This window comes from Calypte anna, chromosome 1, assembly GCF_003957555.1.
Source record: "Calypte anna isolate BGI_N300 chromosome 1, bCalAnn1_v1.p, whole genome shotgun sequence".
NCBI lineage: Eukaryota > Metazoa > Chordata > Aves > Apodiformes > Trochilidae > Calypte > Calypte anna.
This window is the reverse complement of record NC_044244.1, coordinates 182357727-182378292: the sequence shown is the minus strand read 5'-3', so window position 1 is coordinate 182378292 and position 20566 is coordinate 182357727. Positions and strand designations below refer to the sequence as shown.

General features: G+C 40.1%; 1 protein-coding gene across 1 annotated transcript in view; it reads right to left on the bottom strand.

Annotated features, from left to right (window-relative positions):
- CWF19L2 (CWF19 like cell cycle control factor 2) overlaps nt 1-16046 on the bottom strand; it is a 61876-nt gene extending 45830 nt beyond the window's left edge. The window contains exons 1-7 of the mRNA XM_030450319.1: nt 15894-16046; nt 6358-6468; nt 5534-5653; nt 4252-4359; nt 2835-2954; nt 1257-1350; nt 23-138 (exon numbers count right to left, since the gene is read on the bottom strand). Coding sequence (XP_030306179.1) covers nt 23-138; nt 1257-1350; nt 2835-2954; nt 4252-4359; nt 5534-5653; nt 6358-6468; nt 15894-15977 — 753 coding nt within the window. The 5' untranslated portion in view covers nt 15978-16046. The remainder of the gene's footprint in view (nt 1-22; nt 139-1256; nt 1351-2834; nt 2955-4251; nt 4360-5533; nt 5654-6357; nt 6469-15893) is intronic.
- Between the last annotated feature and the right edge of the window lie 4520 nt (nt 16047-20566).

Sequence of the window (20566 nt, the reverse complement as noted above, 5' to 3'; positions counted from 1 at the left end):
ATGAAAAAGATTTAATCCTTACCCCGTATCTCTCAGCTACAATGTCCTCAAAATTTCGTTTCTCTCTCTCAGCCTGCTCCTTCATCCTTTGGTATGATTTTCGTAGCCAACTTAATCCAGCATCTTCTACCACAGTAACTAAAGTAGAAAACAATGAACTTAAGTTTTATATCTCAGTAGTTATTCCTGTTTAACACTACTCTGTACGTGACATTAAGCCTTCACCTAAACTTAATGCAAAAATTGAAGGGATGCAAAACAAAAATAGAAATAATATGACAATTACATGTTCTTATATCTAATGCTGGATGTATCTCAGTAATGCCACTAATTTAATTTAAGCTTCTCTATTTTACCACAGAACACAACAAGCAGTTTCCAAGACAGGAGTAGCATAAGAAAAGCTGGGACTAGTTACAAAATGAAATAATTACAATTTCCACTTCTTGTGTTCATTCTTTGGCACACCCCTCACATAAAAATAAGTGTATTCCCCCTCTCAAAAAATTTATAAGCAACCCACAGCTTGCCCTGTGACAAGCTAGAAGAGGTCCTAACATTATGGACAAATACTCACTGTCACCTCTTAGGGATCACTGACCCCTGTGACTTGTAAAAAGCAGACATGAGGCTATTGGTGTGCAGGACAGACTGTTCAAAAGGAAAAGCTCCCTAACAGAAAAGCCAGGGACCCTACCATTCTCCATTGACAGAATATCAAAACACCTTCTTTTATCACATCATGACTACTTCATAACATTATGAGAAATGTTTTTCTAACTGCTCTTGCTGGAAATAAGCAGCATAAACCTAGGGTAAGGAGAGAAGTGAAAAGGTTACAGAAATAGTATTTTTCACAAACTGCATCTATAATGTACTTCATTTAAATGTGACTCAGACTTCTGCGGCTGAATATTTTAAAACTATAATGTGTGTAATAGAGTGAAAGGAACCACATGAGATTACAACAATTTATCCTGCCTTGGTTAAATCATGCTTTCCTTTAATTAGTTCAAAAGTGAGAATTTATGTAACGATAATGAAGGTCAAATCAGTCAATATTATAAGCAAGTGAAGAGAAATTCTGCAAAACAACATACTACTGTATTATCCCAGTACTCACTTACTGAATTTTTACCCAAAGTTTATTTCATTGCATAATCTCTTAACATCAACATTAGTAGCAACTTTTTAGCAACACGGAGGGCAGACACTGGAGACAGTAATTTTAAATTATTACAATAAATTGCCATTACCTTTCTTAACTGAAACTGCTTCATCCTTTTCTGGTGGCAAACCTGTACCACCATCTTTCCAATAGGGGTTGAGTTCTCTTTCAGACAGCACGGCCTAAATCAGAAATAGTTTTAGTGTGTGCATAGCTTGTATTTTATAGAACATTCAACACATTTTATGAGACTTGTGGGGGAATAGAACATCTTACTCGTAACTTATGTTTATTTCTACCTGTCCTTGGATAGCACAACTCTTCACCCCGAGTCAGAGCTCTCAGACATTCTCAGTTGACACCCATACTACACAGAAACAGCTTTACTGTTTGGCTTCACTGCCAGCCTAGCAGTAAAACGCACTTGCAGCTGAAGCAGTGCTGTTTTGACAGCTGTTATTTTTACATCATGTTACTGCTTTTCACCCTCAAACTAGATCACTTATTGTGATTTTGCCAGCTGGTTTCTCAGGGAGCAGGCAAGAAAGTCCACTGGAGAAGAGCATTGATCAGACATTCTGGCAAAGACAAAGTTTTGAATTTTTCTGTCATCAACTCATCACCACCAATGGCATGCTACATTCATCTGTTGTACATATTGGTTTATGTTTCAAAGAAAGGACATACATTCTGGTGTAGAAAACACAAAAGTATAAGCCTGTGTGGAAAGCAAGTGAATGAGTAGAAGAGTCTCTAAAAAGTACGACCTTCTAGGACCAAGAATGCATTGTCATCAACAATGCTGACATTCTTGTGACTCAAGATCTCCTCATTAAACAGTCCTTCAACAGTTTGGAAGAAAATGTTACACGGGAAGAAAACCAAAAAGATTAATCCCTCCTCAAAAGACATGAACTGAAGGGTCACATCCTGCACAAAAACAGTAATGCAGGTGAATCTGCCAACTGTAAATCCTAACAGCAGGAAGTGGCCTGCTGTGGATGTGAGGACAAGTAAATATTGGACACTGATCAGCAACAATGTTTTCAGATTCAACTGCATTGCATTTTAGAAGCTGAATGAACAAATGAAGTAGCCATCAACTGCACAGTGAAGCTATCTGATTTAATTTAATGACAGCAACCCCTTCCCCAGCCTGACCCTGATCCACCCACCTGTTCACACCCTACTGTAGCACAAGAGACAGAGCAACAGCTCTGAATTCTTTATTCAGGGGAAAAAAAAAAGCCTCGGCACCCTATGCTTTGACACAGAAACATACATTTATCACACAAAACTGGGGTGCTCCTTTTACACACACCATGGGGAAGGCAGCCAGACCAATAGTCTGTCATTGTTATGACGTTTAACATCTCACACTCAGAAACTCTTCAAGTGCTGCAGAAGACAGTACTAACAAAACAGGCATTCTCCTTACCTAGAAGATAGTGTAAAGGCTTTTCTGTGCAAGCTAAACCTGATACATGAACTATTCCCACCCCAAACAGGACAAATAATTGATCACTTTAATTAAAATTACTATCACACACCATATCAGGCATTAGTTTCAAAACTAGACAAACACTTACATATTTGAGCCAATTAGTTGATTCACAGCAAATTTAGTAATATGTAGAAAAAAATTTGATATATTAATTCCTCCTACCTGCTCAAGTTCTTGAGCCTTCTGTCGTTCCAATATTTTTTCTTTGTGCCTTTCACTTTTAGCAGCAGCTGCTGATGTGGTTTTCAATGACATGAAGTCTAAATTCATCCATTCTTCTCTCTTTAAAATAAACCCAAAGAACCAGTGTTCACATTTCTAACAAAAGCATGGGTTAGGTACAAAATGAACCAGTGCAACTACTGATGAAATGCTTGTTAAAGCAAACAGTATAGGTTTCATGTTCCTCAAAAGTATAGGTTTTCTGAAGACACATTAAATACTTTAATGCAAAGCAAATACTATCTTAAGAACCCCAAGCTTACAATTTTTTAATGTTCCCTTACTCAAATAAATTGCAAATACATTTCATACATGACTTTCTGTAATTTGAAACACATTTTCATGTTGTAATTTAGGACACTAGGTTAACATGCAAACTGGATAGACTGCTTATTATTTGCTTAAATGAACACTGTACATCTAGACCAATTCCTTTTAATCTCACCAATTCATGACATCTTACATCTCTTCTAGTACAGAAAAAAATCTGCAAATGCTAATCAAACACGTTTCACACTTCGTATATCTAGGCATTAACTGCACCCTTAAACAGTTACACATCTGCATTCTGTGAACTGTACCTACAGTAATAGGTAGAAATCTGCATTTATAAAACCTAATCCAGACCAGGGACATTTTAAAAACGTGCACTACTCTCCACAGAAAAGTGGGACTTATATTTCATTACATCATACTTTTCTAAGAAGACAGAAATAATTCAGAGATAATTTTTGTTTCTCTTTACAAGATGCACAAATTCAGAATGAGAAACAGGGACTTCTATCAGGAACGGAATTAAATACTAAATTAAAATTCATCATTTCATACAACTAAAATCACAGCAGTTCATTTCAGAATGACACCATTTTCCAGCATAAACACTGCTTACCAAGCACAGAATTAACCTACAAAGGTCAAAAGAAGCACTGATTCCATTAATATTGTGGCTGAAAAGTTCTATACTTTTCTTCTTTACATCTGTCTAAGCACAACAGAAGCTAAAATCCATTGAACTGTAGAATAGCTACCAAAATTAGGCAGAAAAAATAACACATCTAGTCAAGAGCTTTAAGCTGACTTAATGAAGAAAATCAAGCTAAATTGCTACAGCATCAAAACATGGTGAAAGGAACTGGTACTAGGCAACATGAAGTACAGTGCACTGTTAAACACTAGGTAATATCTGGTAGAGAAACCTTCCAATTAATTAAATACAACGTTTACCTAGCTATGCAAAGACATTTATCTGAAAATAGGTTCTGTCCAACACATTGCAAAAGAGTTGTCACAAAACTTAAACCCATTTTGCATTTGGTCATGCTGAATTTATTTCTGCAGTAGTTATCAGATTGCTCACCTGCAGGGAGGGTTCTTTCTCACTATCTGATTGCTTGTTGACCTTCCAGGCCTTTTCTGTGTTATCTGAATCTGACACATTTGACTCAACCCATTCAACTGAAGAATCCTAAAAACAGAGCTTAATGTAAAGAATAATAATAACACCTTAACATACCTTTGTATGTTGATAAATGCAACAATTACCATGTATATTGATAATAAAATTTGTATTACTAATATAATATTGTTTATTGTTTTAAAATACCTATAATAAAATAGTGTACTGATATACCCCTAGCAGATTGCTCCTTCATGATCCTTCATTCCACCACATTTCATGAACCCTTCACAGTATGTAACACTGGTTCATACCAACAGTTTTCAGCATAACACCACTGAAGATAAAACTGTCAGAACAAAACCAAATCAAACTGTTTTATGGCATTACAAAAACAAAAATAAAATTTAAATTTATTACTAAGTACATTTTACATTACAAAAGTAAAATCAGTAAACAACATAAAGCAGCGTCCATCCTATCTCCTGTTTTCATATCCAACTTCCTATATTTGCACTTCCAGAGTACTGAGATTTTTACACTTGAACCCATAGGACTCCATTGAACAGAGTTTTTCCTTATTTACATTTATCTGTCCTGGGAATAACAGACTTTGGATTGAAGGTACCAGCCAGGACTGTGTGGTATCCTGAGATTCACTGAAGTGATCTGAGGGGTTTTGATGACTGCCATGGGAAATGTGGGGCAACTGTGCCCTAGGTTACTTCCCAAACTGAAAAACATAGTTGACTTTACATATCAGTGCCTTGAAAATAAATGTCATCATACTACATGCTCTGTCACTCAGTAAAAGAGACTCCCTGAAAAGAAAAAAACCACAGTACTACCTGACTTGCAGCACTCAGGCCTCTAAGGTCTCTGTACTGTTTTGCCCAAGTACCTCTCCATGTGAAGGCATCTACAGATTCAAATGCACAATTTAAGCCTTCCTTCAAACTCATGTACAGCTCCCATGTTGTTAGGAGTTTCCATAGTTGAACACCCATGGAAAAAGGCAGCAATAAGTTGTGCTTAAAATCAAAGTATTTACAATTTTAGACACATCATTCTTCCATATACCATGGACTACAGGAAATCTGTGAATTTTTCCACAGATTTTACCGTAGATCGATGATTTTTTTTTTCTTTTCAATGTCCCTCTGCTGAAACCTGTAAGCCCCTTAGACTAAACATGGTGTAGGTTTTAAACATGTTATTTGAAGCATTTTAGTTTTTTACTTACCGAAGAACTATCAGGTAAATCATCCCTCTTTTCAGATTTTTGTTTCTTATTTTTCTTCTTTTCTTTCTTAGCTTTTTTTGAGTGTTTATCCTTTTTCTTTTTTTTCTGCACAGAATGTTCCTACAAGTAAATGCTTGTAAATGAGATCCAGTAAACCAGATCACCCATATTCAAGAAAAACAATGACAATCTATTACCAAACCACACTGAAAATGGTAAAACACACACAGCCATACACAGCTACATTTTACTTCCATTACTCTCTCATCTGTTGGGCATGGGGGAGGAAGGGGAGCATGCCTCAGATTCCTAATAGAATTCTCTTCCCTCCCTTTCAGTAGCTTTTTCACAGGAATTAAGGAATAATATCTTCTACACTATATTAATTTTAGTCAAATCTATCTGCTTGGGAATCACTGTATCATCAATATGTACCTATTCTTTGTTGAAATATGTGTGCAGATTTCTGCACTAGAAGGATGCAATGTTCAGAGGTTCCATTAAGGTTTCTCCTTTAAATGACCACAAACAGGACTGCTACAAGGCCTTAGAACCTCCAGATTTCTTCCTATGGTACAGTTTTTGTCAGGCAGTACTTGTCATTCCACATTTGATAGAAACTTAAGCTGGAACTGAATGACCAGAATTTTTCCTCTTTGTGAGAAAAAGATTATTTCCACTTAAAAAAAAACCTAATATCAAAACATAAAGAATTCAGAAATTGAGAGGATTTTAAACATCACTTTAGAACCCTCAAAGCCCTCTGTTGATTCAAACATGCTGTGAAGTTAACAACAAAATTCAATACTTTACAGTTTCATCACCTTTTCCATCTGTTCCACACGTTCATTCACATCAGGAAGCATCCACGTATCTTCACCTCGTACATGCTTTAGCAACTTCTGCCTCTGCTCCTTTTCATAACTAATTTTGGCCTAAGGAGAACAGAGAAGAAAAATAACCAGGCAGAGTTCAGTAGCATTTACTTACAAATGTACTTTGTAAGCCACAACCATACACAATGTTGAGAACTGTGCTTGAGAAATTCTCCTTTCAGGGGACTGCAATAAGAATAATTTTGGCATGCATGCCAAAGAGGAAATTTAGCTAAAACATAGAATGCACCCTTCTTCCTCAAGCCACAGCTTTGCAACCCCTCTAGCACTGCTTTCATCCTCTCATCATAAATAAGAGTGACACAAAGACATTGAACTTCTGCTGTTCATTCTGAGTTGTCTGGTTTTACAACCTTCGTGAACAGCGTATGATACATTGTATGGTACAATTTAGTGAAATGATTTTCTACTTCAAAAAACTCCATTACTTTCACTAGAAATATGACTTTCACTAACAAGTTTATTTAAATAACTTGCCATTATCCCAAAGTGCACTTACTCCATTATCATCACATGTGATTAACTAGGAAGATAATTATTTTACATTTTTTACAACTCTTATTTTTTACATTATTACAACTCGTATTTTGTAGGCTTGCAATTTTCAGCTTTTGTTTTTGTGTTTGTTTGTGGGTTTTCTTTTTTAAATAACTAAAGTAATTAGCAATATTGTAAGTGGCACACAAAAAAACCCCAAATCCATAAACCAAAGCATCCTTTTAAATCTTCATTGTTCATTGTCTACTTTCTTAGAAGCCCAAGAAGGAGATAAGCTTTCTAGTGCACTTCAATGCAAGCAAAGCAAGGCTGCCATCCAGACTTCTTAACTTTAAAAAGATGCAACTTCTTTTAAAACAAACAAACAAAATAGTTTGTCAGTGTGGGAGCTGCATCTCTGGAATGAAGAAAGAAAAAACAGTTTAGAGGTTTGAGCCATTTATTCTGGTATCAAAACAGTTTTTCTATTTCACAAATAAACAAATCAGCAAAAGAATCAACAGAGCTACAACTCAGTGAGAGTGAAGTAGCTGTTAAGCACAACATAGCTACAGAACTCACAAAATGTCTACAAGCCACACACACAATATTTGAGCTTTTAACTGGAGAGAGATGAAACAGAAGAGATAAAGGGAATTTTAATATAGATCTAGATGAGAAAAACACAACTAAAACAGACTCCAAACTTCTTTGCTCCAAAAGTAAACATGAAGCACATTGCTAAGGGAAAAGGAAAGGCTTTTTGCATATTCCTTTTCACTTTTGGTTGAGAAAGACTTGAAGGTGTAGTCAAGAGTTCCCTTCCACCTCTTCAGTAGCTCTTGGTAATATGAACGTATAAATACCTCAAACAAAGGACAATCAAGATCAGTTTCTCAGTGTCTTCATTTAACATGCTCTTTGCCTGTCTAGAAAAATTTAAAACCTTACCCTTCTCTATAATAGGTATATTTTAAATAACATTATTACTTCCATCCCATCACCAGTTATAAATATATAATGCATAAAATGAAGTTAACATTATAAATAAGGCACAAGAGGAGCTTTTGTTCTTTTTGAAACATTTAAAAATAAACATTAAAAATACAGGCAAGTACTGAGGTAATTGATATATGATCCTAATGTGAGAGGTAGATCATAATGTTGTCTGAAGTATACAAAATACACATTCAGAACACAAAATGACTAGAAATCATCATCAAACTGCAGACTGTTGTCTCCTGCCTGCTAAGTGGAATTGGATTGGGCAAGATGAATCTGTAGTGGCAATATCACCAGACTGTTAAAAAGAGAGAGACCAACACAAAAGCATCAGGTGAAAGTTTGTATTTTCTTCAACAAAGTTAAAAGTTACAGAAGATTCTTAACAACATACATATGTAAAAGAAAAAAGAAAAAGCTGCCTACAGATGTAAAAAAGATTAAGTCATCATTTCATCTCAATTATCCTGTTAGCATGAGACGAAAAAGCAGAAATATCCTCCGATCCTTTCTATCTCTAAAAACTATCTAGCACCCTCTACCAACAAATTACAATATTCATTTTTTTTTGTTGGTGTATGGTTACCCCTCATACACACAGACAATTATTTCAAAGGAGGAGGGAGAAAGAAAATTTGCCTACACTATTAACTTCAAACCTTACTTTTACATTCTTCTTGTCTTTTATAATGATGCAGGGCTTACTATCTAACTATTTTTCTTCCTTTTCTACATTTTATAATGAAGTCCCCATTGTCCTGTGCTATGAAGGCAAATAATAGTTTCACACCTCTCAACCCAGAGGAGCTCAAAAATTTAATTTACATGGACATTCATTTATACTTAATGATACTACTAAAATATTTAACTTAAATATTTAACATTAGACACATTTCAGGTCACTACTGGAATATTTTTATGCTTTTTCTCCATAAATATACGATGCTACATTTCTTAAATACCTCTGTTTCAAAGTAATCCATTAATTATACTGTTTGCCACACACAAACACACAACGGGCAAGCTCCATGCTACATTACCTACTTCTGTGATACTAATAAAGCTGTTTATAGACTTTGCTACAAGCACAAGGTGAAGTATAAAGCCAGCAAAGCACTCTGAAGGTTCTGTTGTCAATGTGCTATAAAAACAGTAATTTACAGCACTACGTTAGCAATGTTTGCCCAGTTTTAGAGTCTTTACCACAGCTGGGCCAAAGAGTCTTGGATTTCACTGCCCCATCTGAATGTGAAAGGAAACCATGTTCAGGGAAAGTGCCTTCTGGTTTTCCTTAGGCAGGTCACTAAGGCCAACCTGCATGGTGCTGACAACAGTATCTACTAAAGTTAGAATGAAACTTGCAACAGCCTGTAATACACTGCAGATACAGAAAAAGCTGTGAAAATTACATCATGCCACCCCAGGAAGAAGCAGAAAAGATCAAAGATACTGCCAACATTAAATGGAGGCTGTCACATGAAAATCCCCCAAAGACTCCAGAAGAAGAGGTGCCTCATATAGGGATGGAGGCTAAAACATTCCTTCCCTGGCCCAAGAGAAGCCCTTACCAACATTCTTTCCTGACCCAAATTCTAAATATCATTGCAGCTCTCACCAAGGCCACAGAATATTTTCCACACCACTACACAGGCCATGTAATTTCCCAACCTTAACGGTGGGCACCCTCTAGCTCATCACCATTCAAAAGCCAACTTGTCCATCGAAAAGATGAAAAATTGCCTTTTTCTCCAACAAGCAATCAGAAAAAAACTCCACAGTACAACACCAGATCAGTACAGCGTGACAAAAACATCCAACACAAAGAGCAACAGCCAAGCTGCTCTGATACCTGACACTGAAGGGCAGAAGTCTGTGCCCACATCCCTCCCACCCCTGTGTTCCCACCACCCTCCCTGCACAAGCCTCTCTCTGAATATGTCCTCCAGGGACTTCAAGGACTACCACAAAACAAATCCCACCCAAAGCAGTGTGCAGTTTCCTGTACATCCAGGTTCCAAGCTGGCCACCTGGCAAGGTCATCAAGTACCAATTTAAGCACAAGAAAGAAGGAAAAAAATGTGCACTTTGTGGAGGAAGGGAACAGGAGGAAGAATTGTGGAAAAACTCTTTTGGCAACAGCTTTCTGTTAGATACATCAAAGGTGTAACACCTAGCTCTGTCCTTCAGCCATTAACATACAGCACCCAAAATCTAAGCAATTAGCTTTTATTCCTAATGTCAAGATGACCTCCTATCTGACAATCTGTTCCACTCACTGACCAGTTCCAATATTCAGCCATCAGAAAGGCTACTGTGGCCTTTATTACCCTCTCAGATGCCATCACCTTACCCCTCCTTGTAGTTCTGATGCTGTTACACCAGTTCTCTACCTAAATAACACACTAGCTTCCATGAAAACTTAAACTGATTTTTCTGCCTTCAATATTCCAGTTATTGTGACATTTGTGAAGCTTTCCCAAGGAGGACAGCAGTGGAAACCACAAAAAAGGGCTTAGCTTCCACCCCATCTTGCCAAATCACAACCAAGTCAGAGTGCTGCCTGTAGCTACCACTACTCCCAGACACAGCCCTGCCAGCTGGAAATGTCACCACTTTGTCATTTTCACCTGCCAAAGGGCACTGGGAATTATCATCACTTAAATCATTTAACCTTCTTGTGATCAATAACCACCACAGAATGCTCAGGCATGCAATTAAAAGAGTGGATTGCTGGAGATCTCAACCTTCAGTCAGAAACATGTGGGATGCAGCAGCAGCTTGCCCTGGCACAGCTGCAGACACAACAGATGAACAGATGCACCATGGCAGCTACCACCACTAGGAACCCGTGGGCAGATACTTCATGTTGAGGTAGGACCTCTCCAGTCCTGTGGCAGAATATGACAATGAAGACAGATGTCTTCATCACTCCCTTCATTCAATGACCTGACTGAAATCAGAGATGCTGCTTACAAAAAAATGCAGAGGTGCCTTGTCAAAAGCCTGAAAACCTCTTGTGAGAAGGCAGCACTTATTTCTCAGTGCTGTTACTCTCATAAAACCACTCACAGATTTCAGTCAGTATAGTAATACTGACATCCTTATTTCCTTTGACCGAGCGACTCAGGGGTGTAACACTTCATAAAGGATTTCAAAGAGAATGAACAAAAAGCAGGTGCTTAGTATTACAGCACAGAAGCTACTTCTAATACATAACAGCTCGACAAGCCATACACGATATGTTTTGCTATTCATTTCTGTCTAAAGAGAAATTTCTGTCATTTTTCCACTGAAAACTGAAGTGTAAAATACTGCCAAAGCATTCCATCACCTCAGCAAATAAAAACCACTGCAAAAAAACTGATGGTTAGGCTGTTATGAGAAAATACCTGATCAAATTTCACTGGGAAAGCCTGCTGATTTCACAGCTTGTTTAGAGTTCAGATACAATGAACTCAGTAATACTGTTACACACTGGGATTTTTTACAGTTCAGGTTGTATTTTCAAAGAAAAGAAATCTAAAATTGTAAAACAAAAATAAAAGCAGATGTCTAAGTCAAAAGCATCAAAGAAGATGTTTCCAAAAATAATAGCTGGTACATCTCAAATCAATTTTTTTTAGAAACCTAAATAAGCAAAACTAAAACCACAAATTCTTGCTTATGGAATGAACTTGTTTCAAAGTATCATTTTATATACAGTGTTTCAAGAACATATCTTATTTGTATGAAGTATTGAGTGAGATCTTACTTACCTACATTCAACTTAAGTCAACATGTACTGCTATCAAGAGAAATTCGTAATCTGTCAGTAATCTTTAAATATTAAAAGACAGGATTTTGTGCACAAAAAACGTCCAAATCGCATCACCCTCAGAGACCAGAGTAAAAAACAGAAAAGCAACCCTGAAATATACAAATACCATGTCATAGCTATTTTTAATCCCCCCAAAAAAGTATTCATGTCTAGGAAAATTGCACATCCCTGCACTTACCAAAACAACCCCTCAGATTATCTTCTCATTCTAAATTTGCAAACTAAAACAGCAGTGTCATGAGCTACCCCACTCATCATATAAGATGCTATTTCTGGAGCATAGCAACAATTTGCATGTCAACATTTAATTATTTGATTACTGATGATTATCATAAGCATTACCAGCTGCTGGGTTTTACCAGTGCAGTTGGGAGAACAGACTACACACATGAAAAAGTCTGTTTCCAAAGTTTCAAAGAGAAATCTCAATCAATTAATTGATTATTAATTTGGTTCTTCAATAGAAGCGCAAGTTCATAACTGGAAAAAAAACGAAACAATGGAACAATCAACATGAATAAAATGCAGGATCTGGCACTTGGCCTTACTGAACCTTATATTCTTGGGCTCAGCCCACTGACCCAGCCTGTCCACAGCCATAGAGGGACCAAGTACCTCTAGGGGTTAAATCCTGCAGAAAACTGTCATTGTCTCAAGATCCCTTCTTACACTCCACACCAAAGACTTCCTTGTACTGAATTTCTCAGTCCTCAGTCATTCTCAGAACTGAGAATCTAAGCCAGTATCCCAGTTAAGAAACACCCAGTAATGTCCAGGGAAACTAATGAAAGTGGTACAGGGAGATGTCTCAAAAATATTCCTGTTTCCTCCAGTAACTCAAGGCTCAGAAGCTTTTCAATCAATAACTTTCAACATATATTTTTGCTTTTAGGCTACTCTTAAACATTCAGTCTCCCTGGACAGTCTGTACTAAAATAATCTCTGACACCTTTCTTCCTGCCTTCTCCAAGGTTGTTCAGTTCTCCTTGAGATGCTGGGGCCAGGACTGCAGATGCTATTTGGTATTATAAAGAAACCAGCAGTGTATATATAACCAGTATAAGCATTTCCTTTTTCTTTTTTCCTTTCCCAGTAACTTCTAATACTTGATTAGTTTTTGTCTGACCAGCAATGTGGCATCTATTTACTGCCCAGTAGAAGACATTTCTGAGATCAGTATTGTACACAGAAAATTAGGGCTGCCTTCCTCCAGAAAATGAAGGTTGTACATTTGACTTACTATCACATGAAAGATGGAGATAAGCTTTTTAGGATTTCTATCTTGGAGCAATTAATATTTGTGATGTTTTACATATATGCTGAACAATATAATGATGGTCATTTTCTTGTTAAAATCTAAGGGGAAAAAAAAAAAACCAAAACCAAAATTCAAAATTCAACAGAGATCCTATATACATACCTCATAATACAGAGCATCTTGTTGATAAGAAAAAATACCCTATTTAGTTCCATTCTAAAAACCAGTTTTTCTATTGTTCTTAACAGGGCTGATGTGCAGCATCTAAACTTACAAAAAGGTATTAAAAGTGAGAGTTAGGACCTATGGAGTTACATTACCATAAAACATATCCTAGGAGTGGGAAGTGTAGCCCTTGTATAGAAAATCATTGAATTGCTCAGGCTGGAAAAGACCTTCAAGGCACATATCTAAAGCTCAAGATTCCATGTTTCCTAGTACCATCTCCAAAGCTGCCAAAACCAACCATCACCCCTTTTCCCCCAAATACACTGTGTGAATAAGTGCTCTCATCTCCAACCTCAACCTTTTCTCTGAGACCAGCTTCTGCTCATTGCTGCACCATTTCTCCAACACTACTGCAACCAAACCTCTTTTCTCAGCTTTACTGCCTCTCTGAATTGAGACTTCATGATGAAGTTTATTTCACTCATTGCTATTCCAGAGGTTGCAGCATAAATAATACCACAATCCAGTTACTAAAAAAGCATCACAAAGGCATTTAATGCTACATCTTGTACTCTAACAGTGTTTTAGAGATATGAATAAAAATCATCCACAGATCCTTGCAAGGACTTGTATACCAAAATTTTTAAACAACAGAACACTTTATTTCATGTTAATCTTCTGATGCAAATAGAAGAAAATAAGAAAATAGAAAAAATATTACATAACAAACTGCTGCAACAATGCCTGACACTGTAAAAGGCTTATTCATATTTCTGACTCAGGCTGGCAGCCTGTCATAAGTGGGGTGCCAAAGGATCGATACCGTGCCCCACATCATCCAACATCTTCAAAAATCATCTGGGTGATGGGATGGAAAGCACTCTCAACAAGTCTGCTGACAACACTAAACTGGGTGGCAAGATGGAATACTGTGGCTGCACCTGAAATACTGTGTCCAGTTCTGGGCCCCTCAGTTCAAGAGGACAGGGAACTGCTTGAAAGAGTCCAGCACAGAGCAAGCAAGGTGATTAAGGGCGTGGAACATCTCCCTTATGAGGAAAGGCTGAGGGAGGGGGGCTCTTCAGCTTGGACAGAAGGAGAATGAGGGGTGACCTCATCAATGTTTATAAATATGTAAGGGGTGAGTGCCAGGAGGACAGAGTAAAGCTTTAACAGGACAAGGGGCAATGGTTATAAAGTGGAACATAGTTGGTTCTGCACAAATATTAGGAAGAATTTTTTCACTGTGAGGGTGACAGAGCCCTGGCACAGGCTGCCCAGGGAGGTTGTGGAGTCTCCTTCCCTGGAGACATTCAAAACCCACCTGGATGCATTCCTGTGTTACCTCCTGTAGGGACCCTGCTCTAACAGGGGGGTTGGACTCAATCTTTCAAGGTCCCTTCCAACCCTTAACTTTCTGTGATTCTATGGACACGTCATGAGTGAGCAATCTTAGAGAGGCAGCTGGAGAGGCTGGAGCAAGAACTGTGTGAAGTTCAATAAAGCCAAGTGCAAGGTCCTGCACCTAGGATGACACACCCCAAGTGCCCAGTGCAGGCCAGGATCTGCATAGTTGGGGAGCAGCCTTGCTGAAAGTCACCTGAGGGTTCTGGTCCTGCATGAGGATCAGCAATGACAAACTGGATCCTGGGCTGCATCTGCTGGAGCATCATCAACAGAAAGAGAGATGTGATCATCCCACTCTGGAATTGCCACATCTGTAGTACTAAGCCCAGTGCTGTCCCCTGCAAATCAAAAAAGTTTTTTTTCCAGAAAATATCTTTGCCCAGTATGATCTGATTGCTGCTTACTTGACCTTCCACCTCTCAAAGGCCCATCATCACAAACTCACACCTTTTCCATAGCCTGTCCTCTTACACATTTTTTCCATTATTATCATCGACTTCTTAAACTTCAAAACAAGCCATGTCACCTGATGTGCCATTTGCTATTTAATCAGTCACTCTACCTACAAGTTAGAACAAGGATCAGCAGGTTACTACACAAGTACCAAACACAGTATATAAGCAGATTCTGAATAAAATGTATTAGGATTAGCACAGGTTTTCAAGCCACAGCAATTCCTCCATAGCACCTGTGACTGGGAGTCTCCAAATTTTTGGCTAACACTGCAGCAATATATAATCAAGTAACACCCTAGACCCACAAAAAACAGGGTGTCCCTCTTCTGTTCAAGTTATTACTGAGCTACGGCCGGTATGTTCTAATGGAAGGATACCAGATACCAACACTGCACGCAGGACAGGCAGACGAGGAGCAGGAGTTTCCTTTTCTGTCTCATATTAGGACTGTGTCTTAGAGGAGGCCGGGGGTGGGGCGGTGTTACCTTATCAATGTATACAAACATCTGAAAAGAGGGTGTAAAGAGGACCGACCCTGGCTCTTTCCAAAGGTGCAAGCGCAGACACACGAAACAAGTGACATACCGAGCGGACCACCGCCACGACAAGTGACAAAACGGATGAACTGAGGTGGCCGTCACTCAGGGCACGTTCCCGGGTGGGCAGCACAGGCCCCTCGGGCAGGAGGGGCTCTATCCCCAGGACCCTCCCTCTCTCCCACAGCCGCCGCTCCCAGGAGGCCGCACTCAGGGCCGCCCTCAGGACCGCACCGACCCCGGCGCCAGCAGCCGGCCTGCGGAAGGGAGGGAGCCAGGCGATCCCCGGGGAAAGGCTGGACTGGACTGGACCGAACCGGGCCGGACCGGGCCGCGCACCCCACCTGGGCCAGCAGCGCCTCCCGCTCGCGCTGCCGCTGCTCCCTGCGCGCGGCCAAGCTGCGCTCGCTCTCGAACCCGGACGCCATCGCCCGACCCGCCGGAAAGCGCCCGACGCGCAGCAGCCGTGAGGCGAGACCGGGGCACGGCCGGAAACTGCGTCCGGGGCAACGCCGAGAGGAGCGGGCTGAGCGGGGCGGGGCGGGGCGTCTCCTCCCCGCCGGGCCGGGCCGGGCCTGGCCGCTCCAGGGTCCGCTCCTTACAGTGAGGCAAAGGCAGCCTCGCACATAGGAGGGTGAAGGTCGCGGGTCGATGCGGGTGCCCGTCCTCGGCCTCTCCGTCTCGCCGGTGCCGAACCGTAACGCTCCCGTCTCGTCAGTGTTCCCCAGCTCCTCTCTGAGCTCCGCGATTTTTTTTTCAAATCAGCCTCTGGAAGGCTTCCCGCAGCCTCGGGGGTGGGGGTCCCAGCAGATGCCGCGGAGCAGACGGCTCCGCCGCTTGACCTCCACCGACCCGCATGCCGGCTGACCCGGCCCAAAGCACCTCCCGGCAGCCCCGGCCTTCTCGTCTGGACCGGCATTAATGAAATGTGAACAAAGGGGACGTGGCCTGACCGACACCGGCACACTCTGGTGTAAGGCAGCACCCGGTGCCCCCCGTGCCGCTGCCCGCCCAGCGCCCGGGCCCCGCTGGCAGCCGGGTCGGGCACCCGTGCTGGCCCGGGGCTGCCGGAGAGGCAGCGGGCGGGGATGCTCGGAGTGTGCCTGGGGAGCAGAGGGGGAATTAAAAACCACACACAAGTTGCAGTTGTCCAACAGCGTTTGACAGGCTTGAGGTATCAGGTGAAGCAAATATTTATCTGAGACAGTATTTCCTTGGGTCCGTTGGTCAGAACGTGATAAGCATGTCTGGAACCAAATGGGTTCACCCTTGCCAAATAATAAAAACATTATTCAGGTGAAGGTCTGAGTGAAGTGCTTGGGGAATTTGTTAGCCATTCGCACGGGACAGTAAGTTTCCACAGTGATGATGGTAATTTAATTATGACCCCCATGGTGGTATTAAATGTGTAAATTGCATTTGCATCTTTATTCAGGTTATGCTATGAAAGTTAACATCTCTAGAAAAAAAAAATTATAGATCACCACTAGATAAAGAACGAGAACAGAGCTTCGTTTGAAAAAGCTGCACATGAACCCCCTCTGGGAAGCCGTTTACAAAGCAAATGGATACAAAAGGCATTCCAGCAATGCTCAGTCCTTAGTTGTATGCAGCAAAGTACACTGCTTGAGGAGGAGATGCAAGAAAAGAGCGTGTTTGGCCCACTGAGGAAGCCTCTTTGATGAAGATGTGCTCTTCTTACTGACAAACTGGTTTCTTTCCATCCCAGTGCTGCCACTTGTTCCAGGTGGCCAGCAGAGCATCTCTGGTGAGTGCTCCCTAATTTGCTCAGCAAATTTGCTGGGCATAGTGGTTTAGTAAATTTATATTACATTTGAATAGCAAATTGAAAGTCCATGAGCTGACCCAGCTAGTTGCAACTGAATAAGTTTAGGGAGTGTTTGGAAGAGCTGCATGAGAACAGAAAGCCTGGCAGCTGTAGCTGGGTAGCAATAATGTCTCTTCCAGTACAGCAATGGGAAAAGAGAATGTGTGTTCTACAGCAGAGTTACAAAGAAGAGAACTCAAAGCAAGGTGTGAGGTTTTGCAGCATTTGGTGTTATTCTTGACAGCTGTAACTCTCCACATCCTTCATAAGGCAGTACTGTAAAATTTCGTTTTAAAACACACTTCCAATATTCCTGGTTTTAGAACAGAAACCATGATGTGAATGCACTCTAGAACCCAAAAAACTGAAGAGCAAGAAAAACTAGAAACCAATTTTCTAAATGCAGTAATTCTAATGTTGGGATTTTCTGAGGTGACTTTAATTTTGAGGTCAGCATTTTGGGAAAGTATGACATAATTTGATTTCAATTCCTCTTCTCATCCAGTAAAAGGGTATTCTCAGAGGAAGCAGGAAACAATGAAAATTTAGTCTTTTTTTTTTCGAGATATTTGTCTGAGAGCTCCTCAGGAGCTCAGAAATCTCAAATGAGCCTAAAGAACAAGTCTTTTGTATGCCACTTTTTAATGGTCAGATGGTCACCTCTGTTCAGCCAACCCATTCTCAAGTGCAAAAATTAAACAGACTTATAAGAATAATACTTCAGAGATACTGATCTTTGCTTAGCTCTTACAGGGAGGTACTGACCTTCTGGAGTGAATTATTAGTTCCCATTTAATGGCATATTTTTACACCTTCTCCGGAAGAAGCTGGTGGCTCTCCAGCTGCCCTGTGTGATAAATCCCCATGCTGCTAACCTTCCCTGCTGTGAGAATTGGAAGCTTTTTTTCCACAGTGCCTCTGGAGGTTCTTATGCATTCTGAAGTCTTTATACTGAAGAAACTCACTGTACAGTAGGCTGCTGGGGGGGGGGGGGGGGACAGAGAGGGAGTACAGCCCAATAAAAATGCTTTTAGTTTCAGTTAACTCTCATTCTGATCTTTTTTAAAACCACCCAGGTTTCAGTTGCTGTTTGTAGTGCTGAGCAGTCATTTACATTTGATTCTAAAGGGGTTCCCTTAAGCAGTAACAATTACTTTCAGTGAGTTGTCTAAGACATAAAAATGTAAATCCCTAGATAAATTGCAGAGAAAAACAAACAAACAAACAAAAGAATTACATGGTTGTGGGTAAAAGCGTATTTGTTTCATAGAAATTTCATTATGTTTCCTCAGGATAAACTTAAAGCAACTTTGTCTAAACTCAATGCCATAAAATGATTGAACACCTTGCCCAAAAAATCAATGCCATAGCAATGTCTGGGTTATTAGTTTCTTGCACAGTGAGAGCCTGAATTGAAAAACCAGACAACTTTCACCTGTCCATCAAGGAGAGCACTCCCGGCAACAACAAAAGAGCCCCTGTGACATTGAGGATTCTGACAGCCTGCCTTGGAAATGAGAGCTCAGCTTGCAATGGGAACAAATGAGGAGGCTGTGGTGGATCGAAGAGTGATTCACCCATTGTTCCATATTCAATAGCAAATCATCTGTTGTCAGCCCCTGACTGATACTTATTTTGTTAATTTACTCAGCTGTTTTGGAAAAGAAGCAATCTCTTCAGCAGACCAAGGGGACAGGGGTTTAGAAACATCTATTTTCCCTCTCCCCACCACAGCTTCATGATTTAATAATGAGAATCATTCATCTGGAAATTCTCTAGGGATGACTACTACTAATAAATGCTTTGCAAGGCAGCTGTTATGTATGTGAAATTATAACTCAGTTAATTTCTTGTGGGGGTTTTACGTTCCTTTTTTATTTTTCTTTCAGAAGCTGACATCAGAGAGCATGCAGCAGTTATGCCACCGATCTATTCTTACTTTGCTGAGACTGGTAACACCTTTTTAGAAATTATTTGAGAGAAATGGATAAGTTTTTTCTGATGCCTGCTCAATTTAGAGAGGTGCAAATCAGTGAGTTTCAATCAGCTACTTCTAAAACAAGGCATAAATACTGACTCAGGTCACCTGGCTGAGGTAGGAATGAAAACACACAGAATTTTAGTTTATCAGTCCTTATGCATCAGACCAGTGCACTAAAAACTCAATCTTAGGCAGAGCTTCACTGAAGTTCAGTGAGTTAGGTTTGTTTTTAAAGTGAGATTTGCTTTTTAATGGTAGGCCAGTTCTATAAATCAGACTGCAGCCTAGTCCCACAGACAGTTCTCTCAGCCTGCTAGTTACACAAGCAGCAATACCTTAAGCTGATGTTGCAGACATGTTGTATGGAGAAACAACAGCCCATGGATTCTGCAGAAACACTGAGGCTCTTTTCCCTTTCCTCCTGTGGTGCTGTTGCTCAGTCTGATGCACACTCACAAGGACAGCACCCCTGCATACTGAAGGAAAGCTGCTGCAGCACTCCCTGCTAGACTTCATGTGGGGAATATCACAGAAGAGTCTCCTTTCACTACAACAGAGAATTAAAAAACACATGGGGATGGGAGTGTACTTTTCTCTAATGAAATGGTAAACACTTACAGAAAAGAACTGTTGAAACCTGTGAGGTCTTGCTTCATGAAAAGGGCTCCAAGTAACTACAGCACTGAAATGATAATTGTGAAGGGAATTCAACTGCCACAAAGAGTGTCTTTAAGTCTCTTCTGGCAACAACTTGAACAATTTAATTCTCTGCAATTTTCACCCCACAGTTTCTGAAATTGCTTTTCATTTTTCTTTATTTTATAGTATTGTGTTAAGAGGGAAGGGTAATTCCATATCCAATTCTTGTCTCAGCTCTCAACCCAGAAATAGCTGTAAATACTGCCTGAGTAATGTCTGTGACATCCCAAACCCATGTCTTTGTCACTATTCTAGACAGCAAACCATCTAAGGAGTGTAAATACTACCAGTTTGTCTTGCCACTTACCTCATTTTCAAGCACAAATGCCCCTCTAGGCCCCTGTTACTACAGACATTCTGTAAGTGGTCTGCTGTGATTCTTTAAACACACAAGCAACAAGACACAAGCATATCTTCAAGTGTATGTCCCAGTGTTGGACTCTACTGAGTTGGAAAAGAGACCTTGTTCTCCAGTAGAAGGACCTTAGATTTCTTTTAGTATGTGCCTT